General features: G+C 38.7%; 1 protein-coding gene across 9 annotated transcripts in view; it reads left to right on the forward strand.

Moving 5' to 3' along the window:
- The window catches only part of NEBL (nebulette), a 253,341-nt gene extending 248,569 nt beyond the window's left edge, over positions 1 to 4,772 (forward strand). For 6 of the 9 annotated variants that reach the window (XM_027695568.1, XM_027695567.1, XM_027695572.1 and 3 more), the window contains one exon: positions 60 to 4,772. In XM_027695568.1, coding sequence (XP_027551369.1) covers positions 60 to 236 — 177 coding nt within the window. In that variant the 3' untranslated portion in view covers positions 237 to 4,772. The remainder of the gene's footprint in view (positions 1 to 59) is intronic. The other 3 variants (XM_027695575.1, XM_027695571.1, XM_027695573.1) reach the window with 2 other exon arrangements.
- Positions 4,773 to 12,780: the final 8,008 nt, after the last annotated feature.

The following is a 12,780-nucleotide window of genomic DNA, read 5'->3' on the forward strand; positions in this document are numbered from 1 at the left end:
AGGAATCTATCTCTGTTTAGACTTGAGACTTGACAGCCTTGTTTTCTTTCCTTCAACAGAGAACATATAGAGCTATGTATGACTACAGTGCTCAAGATGAAGATGAAGTTTCCTTCAGGGATGGTGATTATATCATCAATGTGCAACCAATAGATGATGGCTGGATGTATGGTACTGTTCAGAGAACTGGGAAAACAGGAATGCTTCCAGCAAATTATATTGAGTTTGTTAACTAATTTTTGTCTCTAGTCCTTTGAGCTTTATTATGATTTACTCAAAATCTAACCTTTTAGAAAAAAGTCAGAAGAATCTTTTAAGAGTACATGATCATGACGTTATCACTGCATTCTTACTCAGAATCCAATTTAGAGTTCTTTAAAATAGAAATAAATAAACCACAAGAAGCTCAGAGCTTTGAAAATAGCATGGCTTATAATCATGCTCTCTCAAAATGAAAAACATATATGGAAGCCTGGTGCTGCCTATCCTATAAAAATTTTAGTCAATTACCTGTAAAGGGGAAATACCTTTTCCCTACTTATCAAAGAGGTTATTTCTCTTTATAAAAACAACCATAAAATTGATGCACTTCTGGCACTCTGAAGTCACAGGAAGTTAACACACTGAGTTTGAACACATCTTCAAATTATTAGGGAGGTGTTTAATGTTTGAGCAGTTAGCATCCTAATAAAAAATAAAATGTTGAGTAGATAATTCAGTCATTTGATATAATGACAAGTAATATGCCAGTAAAAAACCCAATAAAATCCCCTACTGCCCAGCAGCCTTACAATAAACAGGTTCATTTTAACAGCAAAATTTTCCTGACTCTTGCATACCCACATTTATTTCTGCATTACCCATTTTTTCTTATTTACAAGTGACCTATCAGCTTTGCTTGCATCCCAATCCATCAGTTAGATCCATATCTAGATCCATGATTCTTCAGTATCTTTTCCACAGAAGATTCCTTGCAAAGACTATCTAAAGTATAAAACCTGTCAAGTCTTCTGTTTCCTTCTAATAATAACTAGCATTTAAATAGAAACTTCCATTAGGGCAACATATAACCAATACTTCATGTTAGTTCCTTTACCTTCACTTCTACTGCTGTAAATAAATATCCCGTGTGAGGCCCCGGTGCTGTGCAGTCACACAAAGCCTGCAGTCATATCCCTCCTTCTTACCTACCACAGGTAACTCGCTTAATGGCTGCTTTGCTGATGAGCTAATGTACCTACCCCTGCTTCAGAAATACTTATGCCTCCATTGAGGAGTGGAGGACAGCTCTGTTTACTGTAGTGCATTTCAGATCGATGACCTATTGCTTCAGTTTACTCAAAAAATCTTGGTGATCCAACAGTGGGTTGTACGCTTGCCAAATGTTTAATGATGGAGAAATATTATGTTTTCTTTTACTGACTTGATCTTTCTCATAACTGACACTGAAGGGAAAGCTAACTAAACAAAAGTCCAACATTCTATGCCATTATGTTTCAGTTTAGCCATCTGTAGAAAACAGTAAAAATATTCTGCTGACAAACCTTCACATATGCTATTTGGTGTCTGTTAACATAACGGTCAGAACTGAGAGATCCAGGTCTCAGTCTGTGAGGCTGAGGAGAGGATCAAACAACTGGTGACATAGTGGACCTGTAAGAGGGACTGTGTCAGCAGGCTTGGGTCACAGGGAACTTGCTTTTGCTTTGACTGATTGCTGCATTCCCTCCCAGGGAGAAATTGTGGGAGGAAGGACAAAAGAGTTAAAGATTCATGTGGGAACTTATTCGTGCGGATGCAGATGCAGAAAATGTTTTTACTGATAATATAGTTTGTGGAGTTCAGCCATGTGCTAGAGAAGTTAGAGACGCTTGTAGTAACCCTCAGAATGTTGAGTCTGCACTGGCTTCCTTCCATTTCTAAAATTTTTAAAGTAGAATTAAATATAGAGCTTATAGACAATTTTGTATTTCTCATTTCACAAAGTAGGCAACTTTGCAATATCTATTTAAAGAATAAGGAAGGCAGTATGGATTTGTTATGTCAACTGAAAGTTGTCAATGCAAATACGTGCATGTTCTATTTTTGCATACAATTAGGAATTGGAAAGCTTATGCAATTTTATTTTGGGTTTTGCTAACTCGGGGCTGATTCTAGCTGCCAAACAGAATGACTGCATTAAAAAAAAAAAAAATTAAAAAATGTCCATGACTGTGGAATTGCCTGGGCTTTCTTGTCAGCAACCTAATTCCAAGGCTAAAGCTGTCCAGGAGCATCTAACTTCAAAAAATATTGTTTAAAACCAGAGATTCACTACTGTAAATATCCAATCTCTATGGGTGACTGCTGTCATTTAAAATTCTTGAAAGTTTTGCATAAGGAGCTGCTGCTGCAACAGAACCTCATGCATTGCTGGTGACATCCACGTGAAATTAGCAAACTTTGCAAGTGAAATGGCTTTTTCAAAAGGCTGATGTGATATGCTGAGCTAGAAGCTCTGAAAAAAGCAGTCTGCTTCTGTGTTGGTTTTCATCACCAGCCGTCAACAGCAAGGAGAGGAATTTCATCTTATGCTGGGTAGCAAATTTTTCAGATGATGCCTGAGGCACAATTGGCTGTCACTTGCTTCTTGCTGCTCTATTAGCTGTGTAATGCTGACAACAATAAAAACAAGTTGTCAGTTTGTTAACCCAATAAAATTTAGAGAATAGATATATTGAATCAAGTTACAGATTTTAGTGATTTATAAAAATGAATTTCAACCTATAAAGAGATGATCATTCTTCCTAAATGAGGAGATGACTTGCAGTGTTGAACACTTTATGTATAGAAGTAAATGAGAAAATGGGCATTTGATGACATTAGAGAACTATGTTGTACTAAACAATCAAAATAAAATTTCCTTTATGAATTTTGAAAATTCATTAGCTTGGTAGAGCAGCTAAAGCAATATGCAAAAAAATAAAAGGTCAAGAAAACACAACAGTATGAGAATTGTGTTTCTCTTGAGAATGGTATATCAGCAAAATTATTAAGATCTGGTTTAAGTTACTCATTCATGTAATCAAGTTTTTTATATCATATATGCTTAGGAATTCATGTTTATGTGGAACGGTTCCTGCTTTTTGATATAAAACAAACTTTAGTGTCATTATGCAGCTCTTTTCTAAGCAAAGCAATCAAAGGCCCAAAATTATCAGAGTGCAATTAAAAAAATGTTTTTATAAGATCTAAAATTTGTAAGGTAGGGAAAGTAAGTCATAAACTAAATTGTGCCAGCATAGGTTTTAAAAGGCATATGTTGGAGCCTGTTACATGCAGTGTGATATAGAGGTGAAAAGATGTTATATGCTGTCTTGTCACCTTTAAAATATGTATTCCTTTTTAGCACGACATGTTCCCCTCACTGTTCTTTCTTCCCGTAGTCAGTTTTTCTGGGGAAAGGAAAGGACTTTTACAGAGGTGAATTTCCCAAGCTGTTCCAAAGTTCAGATTGGAAGTTCACATGTTCCCCTTTTAGAAATAAAGAATTCTGTAAAGAATGCTTTAATTCTTGCTAACATGAGTATAAATGTAGAAAACAACATAGAGCATATTCATACATATATACAAGAACAAATGGGTGCCTTGCTTTTCATTACTCTTTCTTGCCTGGCTAATCTTCATTTTCTAAACAAAGCTACGTACAGAGACTGCAGTTGTAATTTTTCATTATGGAACATTAGCATTTAATCTTGATGAAACAGGGTTTTCTTGATTACATTTGACATACAATAAACTACTTCAGCAGATTGGGATTTGACGGAGAATCACCTCCCATGGATTATGTTTTTGACAAATGTGTCCCTCCCGAGTGTTCCTCAGGGATATGGAAGGTCTCCAATACTTGGGAAGGTAATAATTCTTGTTTTTATTGTACAGTGACTGCATGTCATCTTGTACAATGGAAAAGAAATGACAAATACCAAGGTCTTTGGCAGAAGGTGGTACAGGGTATAAAATTTTAGATTTTAATTAAGTTGATTAATACTCCATTTAAACCATAGAATATGCTTTAGTTAGTAAATGTTTAAATAATGTACTGAAACAGACAAAAGATGCTGTTGAAAGAAGTTCTCCAAACTGATGTGCTGGCAAATGCAAAGTACTGGTGAGCAGTATAAAGAATAAACCATTTCGCAATGCTTTAGTGATTTTCTCCAGCTTTATGCCATAGGAACCCCATCTCTCCTTTGGAAGGAAAACCTGAAAGCTCTATTTCCTATACTGCCTGCACTACAACAGTATATTCAAAGGAATTTCATATGCTTCTTGTGTCTGATAAATAGAACTTGCATATTGTACTTAAGTTGTAATCCAGTTGTTGTTGACATTTGTTTAATTATTATTATTTTAGGGGGGGAAATAAGCTATACTGTAGCATTTCAATCGTGTATTTAATATTACTATTAGAAATTGCTAGACCATTGGAAGACAGCAATGACTGTATTGACATTGATTAGCATGATGTGGAAACTCGGCTGTTGGTTTTTGCAGTGTGATATAAAAAGCAAAAATGAACCGCTGTGCAGTTTGGCTTATGTTTGCTTTAAAGTGTGTAAAGTTTTAGTTATTTTGCAAAACTGTACTGTATTTGGGGGTATACAGTTATGGAGGTAACAATTGTTTTTCAAAGGACAGATAAACTTTCTCTTGGATCATATGATGTATCATCTTAATTTGGCTTTTGTTATGCAGAAAGTTAACACCAGCTATTAAAATATATTTTAGTAGAAATGCTTTAATTCCTGTTTCTTCCTCTACACTGTGAATATTTAAGCTTTGGTGGACTAGAGCAACATCATGCTGCCCAAAGTACTAACCTATGCAAACTAGTTCACATTTTAGTTGATGTCACAGTGGATGTAACATAGCAATTTATTTTGCAGAACATTAACCGTCATTCAAATAAAATATTAAACCCAGCATGATGTATGTATTATATTCATAAACAATACTCTGTAAAGCTACCATTCCCATTAATATAAGCTATCAAAGATGTATATTGTTTTAATTAAGGAAGCTTTGAGTTTTCAAACTTAAGTAGAATATTTAGCACTATTATTTGTCAAGCTTGATCTCAGAATGTAGTTTCCTAAACCACTGTTTTATTTCAGACATGCCCTCTCCTTAGAGGGTTAACTTGCTTTTTCAGTCTGTATTTGTAACCCTTCAACTGAACACCAAATTACATTCCATGCCCCTTGGTTTGTTTAAATAAGCAAAGATAGTAAGTGAAGGAGATCTGCTGATTTAATTGATCCTGGTTTGCTGGACTTTGAATGGGCATTTGGCTAGGTGTGCTCTCAGTGCAACACTAAAGAAAAGAAATTGATATACTGGCTTCTTTAAAACAATTTTATATACAAATGTTGTTCTTGGGTTATCTTTATTCATTTACACAAGTCAATTATTTTTACAACATTGTAAGAAAGTTTAAGTTAAAATAAAATCCAGAAGTATTTTGGAACTGCTCTGCCTGTAGTTAAGAAGATTATTATGCTTAGGAACATGTTTTATTTATCTGAGTGTTAACTGTACAGTATAATGGACTGCATTAGAATATTTTTATCAAGTGTTAGTTTGAAGAAGGCTGTTAACAATGAATGAGGACAAATGGCAGCTACAGATGGAGCCGGTTAGTGCCTTTTAGGTAAGTGATATACTGTTGCTACCACACTAATTTCTCCTCAAGAAATACATGTTAGCATTTCCTATGAAGTTGCATTAGTTACAGAGCTTTGATTCCATGTTCTGAAACGCTGCCAGAATAGCAAAATCCAATCTTTATACATACTGTAGCAAACAGCAGTTTTCAATAACAAAAAGATTTAATAGCTGCCAAAATGGACCTCAAGCCCTTGGAATGTGTTTTATTTGAAAATCTCTCCGTAATCTGCTAGTGCTACTGAAGTATTTGATTTTTGTTTCTATCCTAAATCTATATTTCAGGTGAAGGTCCTCCTGGCAGCCACTGATGTGAACTTGGTAGGAGTCATGTGTTCAGCTTCTGAGGGATTATGTCCTTATTCAATAGCAGTGTCAAATCTAACAAATGACTGAAATGAAGAAGGCTCTCCTGTCTTTACTGGCCCTGTAGAATGTAATTCTAAGGGTTTATGTACTGGTACTTGAAAGTCCTGTGGAAACTGTCCATGCTGTGTATTGGATAGGTTGAGAGTTTCCAGCTGTCACTGCTTTTAGGATGCCCTTATGTCTGCTCTGTCACAGAACTGGGCCTTTGATTTTCTCAGTTGTGTTAATTGGCAAGAATAAGCTAATATACCATAGAGTTCCCTGTACAGAGCAAATAGTTGCCCAGTGCATTGGCTGTGACAAGTACTGCCTCCCCTCCCTTCTCCCACTCACACTACCAAGCCCAACCATGTTTCTAATCCTGTCCTGCAGTGACTACCTCTCTTATGTTTCCGTGAAGCTACCTGTGGGACACAGTAAAATGTTATCAACAAATGATCCAGAATTGTTTTTTTTCTTCCAAATGATTCCTTTTATCATCATTCTTTCAATGATTCTGTTTATTGCACAACCTCAAAACCAGTAATATTGACATAAGGAAAGAGGTAGCATGACCTGGGTGGGAAGGCATGCTAAAGTGAAAAGCCACAGATTTCTTACTCAGATTTTGCTGCAGAGGTTATTACAAGTCAAGCATATGTCTGAGGGTACCATCTGAATAACTAACCTGTAAGCTGAGCAGTACTGTGTGGATGTGCTTGACCTGTCTGAGTGTATGTCTGTGCTGTAGTGTCAGAAGTGACTCTGGGGTAGTGTGCAGATACCTCCTTCAGCTTTTGAACAATTATTTGGAATCCCAAGAGCAGGCCATCCACTGGCATATGGCATTAATAAAGGCAAATTAATCCTTCAAGAAAAGGAGACCTCAGATAGTACAGAGGAAATAAAATGTCAATAGGTTTAAAGTGCATGTTCTTGTGCCCTGTGGGAAGGAAATCCTTTGTGTACAGTCAGAAGACTGAGCCCCATGACACTACAGCAAGCTCCTATCTCTGAACTGTATTTAGAACTAGAATGAGATGATGTGCGACGGAGCTCACATGCTCCGCAAATTTGATACCGTGTAATGTGCTATGTACTGGGCAAGTATTTAACAATAACAGCAGAAACTGGAGATTCATATTTATGCACTATGTCCCAAACAGAGTCTAAACAGTCCTTGATTTTATATATTTTAGCTTTTTTTTCTTTCCCACCTGCCTGCTGTTGACAAAATCTACATAAGAACATGCCTGTTCTCATGCAGAAGACTACTGGCTTGTGGCTTTGACCACTTGTGTCTACAAAGAGAGATCCCCAGATATTAACATCTGGCTCTTAAAATACTGCTTGGCATATAAATATCCATTTTCAATGATTTCACAGACAGCTGTCAGCTTTCGTGATTGTTCTTCAATTCAAGCCATATTTTTTCCGTATTTTTCCTCCTCCTCCATCTTTCTTCTTGTGACATACTTACGATCTGTGTTGCTTATACAGCAGCTTTTCCAGGACCCAAAGGAGATACTTTTAAGAGGCTTCTCAAAGCACTGAGAAGAATTTAAATTGCTTGAAAAATGGTAGTGTTGTCTCCTCATTAAGGTCTCCCTCCCCCAGCAGTTGTCCACTGGCTTCACTGTACAGTGTTGTGGTAGGGGGAAACAGGTTCCCCCCCCCCCGGAGCTAAGAAAAGTGGTAACCCCCAAGGGGGTGGTGACCCTTTGGGGTCGAGCCAATGAACGCTCCTGCAAAATATAAACATATCACTAAGACCGGAAGAGAAGGGTTGTAGTTGGAGTTGTAGTAGTTGTTGAAGAAGAGTAGCCATGTTGTGAGCCACGAGGAAGGGGCAGGAGCCCCTCTGGGGGGCCACAGCCCCCCCCAGCCCCTTGTCTAGGGGCTGCAGGGACTTGGAACAGTGTTAAAACTGGACTGAGTGTCTGTAGCTGAAAGCTGGGGGAAGCTTCTGCACCGGGAGCAGCAAAGGGAACAGAGGCAAAACAGCACTGACTGAGAAGCAGTGGCAGAGAGCCAAGAGATAAGAGCAAACAACTAAGACAAGATGCAGCTAAGCAAAGAGACACAGAGTTGTCTGAAGTAAAGGAAAGCAGCAGCAGAAAGAGAAATAAACTACTACAGAGAGAGAGTTTGGGGTAAGGACTGCAACCAAAACTCCCCCAAACTCCTTTGAGACCCCTTCTAGGAGGAGGGAGATGGACTCTTGTTTGAGAAGAGTCTCAGAGTGCTACAGCACTGTTGAAAGAGGAGCTAAGAAACTCAGGTGTCCCAGGAAGCTGGACCGGGACGGCCGAAGGAATGTGGAGGGGGTGACCTTGGCCTTCCCCCCTTGCTGCTGCTAAGCTAAGAAGCTGGCTAGCAGCCTGAGATCAGAGCCAGAAGCTCTGCAAGTGGAGCTTGAATCCCCTGAAGATAGGGACTGTCACGAAGACCCCTGTGCTTTGTGGTATGACGTGGTGAAGTGACCTTTGTCCTGGTAAACACAGCCCACAGAAGAGAAGACCCTCATTTGGAGATGAAGGGCCGAGGGGCTTGAACTCCCCTCGTGTGTATTGACAAAGATCCAGCTACAGCTGCTGCATTGAAGAGAGAAAGAGACACTGCTGCCCTAGAAAGACTTGCTGCTCAGAAAGAGGAAAGGGATCTTTTCCTTCTTCCCTCCTGGACTTTTATTTGGAAGGGAGAAGTGATTTGATCCACTGTAAATACTGCTTTATCATAGTAGAGATAGTTAAGATTGTATATGATGTATTATACTATTTATTTGTTGTACAGTGTCTTGTAATAGATTCCCTTCCCCCTATTTTGAGTCTCGTGTGGTGTCTGGAAAACCCATCTCACACTGGGTTGAGATGTGGGAGGTGGGCTAGGACTCGGGAATTGGATTTTGGGGCTCTCAAACCATGACACTGGTCTTTTGCCTCCTCTTCTTTCTGTCAAGTTCTGACATCTCTGTCACCAGACCTGATGGGCTTGGGACCCCTTCAATCAGGCTTTACACCACTCTTTGGCCTCCATAGTTTCTATATTCAGATTTGGAACTTAAAAGTGGCTCACCTGTCTGTTCTCCTGTCAAGACCTTTGAGCAGAACTCAAAGAATATTAGCATGTACCCATTTACCCCAAGGGGTATTACATTTCTGTTGTGTCAGCTTTGAACAATTCTTTGTGAAGAGTCCTCTTGACTGTGCTTTCCCTGGCCTGCCTTGCCGGTGGTGCTTCTGGCAGCTTCTGAGCTGTGCTACTGATTTCAGAAAAGAGGGAGATCACAGTTTTTTCTCTCTGATCAATACCTAAATCACTTCTTGTTCATTCCCTTCTTCGGAGGATTAGCATCTTCATTATGTTATCCCTAATTCTGGGCTGAACTCTTTATTCAGGAGTCATTCTCTCTCCGCCAGTGAAGGGCTCATGCCATGTAAATGTAGTCTGTTGCTCACTGTGGAAGGTGTGTTGATAGGCATCGTGGCTAGGCTTCGCGAACGAAGATTTGGGAAGGGCTCTACCCATGTTTGTTGCAAGCGCGCTGGTGGCTAAAAAGGCCAATACGAGATAGGCATGTCCGGTTGCAAAAGGCACAGCAGAAAGACTGCTTAGATGGTATATTCTGCAAGGCACGATTCTTTCTGCATTGATTGATAGGCACTGTCCTGCTTAACGTAACATTTCAGTTCCTAGCACTGCTTGTCCTGTATTCGTCAGATAGGATCTCTGTGAAACATGATTATCTGTACCAAATCCCAACCTTTCTATAAATAAATGTATCTTTATAAAGTAAACACTTTTTCCTTACTTATAGTTCCTCTGACTCAAGATGACATTGACATCCTCCAATTTCATAGATTGTAGTGACATTAGCAAGCATGCATCTAAAATGTGTTAGATGAATTATGCTCTAAGGTGCTGTTTAGACAGACCTTGATGACTGCAGCTATTTTACAGTATGGATATATCAAGTTAAATGGGATAAGTGGCATATGAGGTCTTGCTGGCAAGTGGTTCAACTGAGAACTGAGTTTATATATTTATCTGAGCAACCCAGCTATTCAAGAGACTGTTGTTTTCATTTCTACTCCAGCAGTCCAAAACGAATACAAGAATTAGGTGACAATTATTCATAATCAACTAGTTAGCTGTGCAGCTTAAACAATTCCTCTATCAATATGGAAGTGAATAAAATCAATCATAGTTTTGGCAAACCATGTGCAGGGTGGATCTAGGCATTTGAATTGACATTCAGCGTGCTTGCACTTCCAAACTTTATTTTTCCTTCTTCTAACTTTATTAAAAGTTATTAGTGTGCTTTTAGGGAAATTAATTTTCAGTAGAAGAATAGATTCAAGGGTCTTGTAAGGTCTTGGAAGACAACATTTTATAATTATGCTTTCAAACCTTTAAGTTACCTAAACTTTTAATTTGGTCCCTTGCATTTTTGCCTGGCCCCTAAAACCCACTAAAATGGTTTTGCTCTGCTCTATGTTCAACGTTTCATGTCCTGTGGCAATTAACTTTGTGAGAAGGGAGAAAGACCATAGACATTGGAGTACTTCAAGCAACTTTCTCCTCCTACAGTTTTTCATTGCTATGCTAAATAACATCTGTGAAATATCCTTCATTTCAAGGCTCTTCATTCCACTCATGAAACATATTGCACAAGTGCCATACCCCCTGTTCAAATGTCACTGGCCACAATGCTCTGTTGCACAGCTGTGATTATTATGAAAGGAGGGACATTTGTTACAATGGCAACAGCTACAATCTTGATGTCAGAGCAAGGACTCCTGCGAGAGCTTTCTCAACTTGTCCTTACTTTGAAAATGGTAGTCATCACTGCACTGTACCAAGTGCTCTGTGAGATTAGTAAAGTTGTAACTTTGCAACTTGGTTTGTTTTCTGGATGCTATAAAGTCAACACAGCTGCAGCTGCTTTTGAGCAGATTGATTTTAGATGCTGTTTTGACTAGTTGCTGCTTATGTTTTTGTTGGTATGCTACTGCTTTCTATTTTGACTTCTTATGGTATGGTGGCTAAGCCAGAAGAATACATTAGATCTGCTCATTTGAGGGCCTTCTGCCAGTCTAGAGATGTATGTTTTCTTATTTTAAGCCTTTCTCCTTTTTCTAGCACTGCCAAACTCTTTCTCAAAGATCAAGGATATGAACAGGATTGTACTCAGCCTCTTACAAGAAGGCCAGAACTGTGGTCTGAAGTGGTACAAAATGACCCAAAACAAGGGCATAGTCACTGGTCACAATCAAACTAATTTGTCCTCTAAGTTGAACACATGACACATGAAGGACACACACTTCTTTGCCCCCCCAAATTTTCCTTCTATAAATATTACTGGTCTAGTGACTGTATATTTTAAGGTTACGTGAATCCTGTCCAAGAAATACACTTTTTTGGGGGTAAAATAACAACAGGCTTTTCATGTATTATTGCAACCTGATCGCTGTCATGAGGAACTTACAACTGGACCAGAACTTCACATTAAAATAAGGTAGGTGGAACAAGATTATCTAGTCTGTGCTTTAGATTATTTTAAAAAGCTTTTTCTCATTTGAATTCTGTACAGATAAGCAGTGAAGGGTTTTGTACAGGATTGAACAGCTTTATCTAATTTCAGAAAGCAATGTTGTGAAACCATGGATCATATCAGAGTAAATGGACCTTGTTTCTTAGTCCAGACCAAGGTTTCTTAATCTGCTGTATTTCTTGTTTTTATTATGCTGTGTGTTCAACTGAGGCAAAACAAGGTTGAAGAGGAATATTTTAAAATACATCTGGATTCAGGACCCAGAAGGTGAGAGACAAGTGGGTTTTTCAAATCACATCTGAAATCTGAATCTGGTTACAGAGTGATGGAAATTTTACTCAACATTTTAACACTTCAATGTGCTTTAGGAAACTGGTCATCATCCTTTAATGAATTGCATATAAATACTGAAATGGTCACTGAATTAGGAATCATAAAATTTTGTTTGCCCTTAAACCAAGTATCTAGCAACTAGACTAGAGCTGTGTTGACTTCTTTCCAACTATTTAGTCTAAGGACTGTTTAATTAGACTGTATGAAATGGGACATGATCAGTGAAATGGGTGTCGATTCTGAACTTTCCGTAGTTTAGCAGTTAGTGATACTTGAACAAGACACTTATCTGGATGAGGATTTGAGTTACTGGATGAAAAGAGCTAAACCAGTCATGCTCTGAAAGACCCATCTCTTCTTGATTTTTTATAATAGACCTGAGATACACCCTCAGCAAAGTGTTCAGGGCCGTGAAACATAAGTGGGGATGGAGGAGTGTCCATGCCATTCCAGCTTGGAGATGTTTGAGACTAGGTTTTGGCCCAGCATTTCCTACATGCTATGAAGAAAATATGAAGAGGTGATATATAACACAGAGCTCTGAGTCAGTACAGCCTGTTTGGCTAAGCATATGTCATGCGTAATTTTTAAATCATGTTGTGTGGAATAGGTGGGAGAATGCTTATGTTGGCCTTCAACAGATAGGAAATCCTCAAGCAGAAATGGGACACTTGGAAAAATTGAGGGCCAAGTCGTAATTTTATTTCCCAGCTTTGTTAAGGGTATGCGTGCTCCTCACAAAGCTCTGAGGAAATGACAGGTTTTGCTGCTGATAAGCTGATGGTGCCTTGCCTCTGCTGGTGGCAGCAGGTCCTGATTGCAAACCTTCTCAGGGCAAG

The sequence above is a fragment of the Neopelma chrysocephalum genome, unplaced genomic scaffold, assembly GCF_003984885.1.
Source record: "Neopelma chrysocephalum unplaced genomic scaffold, ASM398488v2 Primary Assembly neopelma1_102, whole genome shotgun sequence".
Classification (NCBI taxonomy): Eukaryota; Metazoa; Chordata; class Aves; order Passeriformes; family Pipridae; genus Neopelma; species Neopelma chrysocephalum.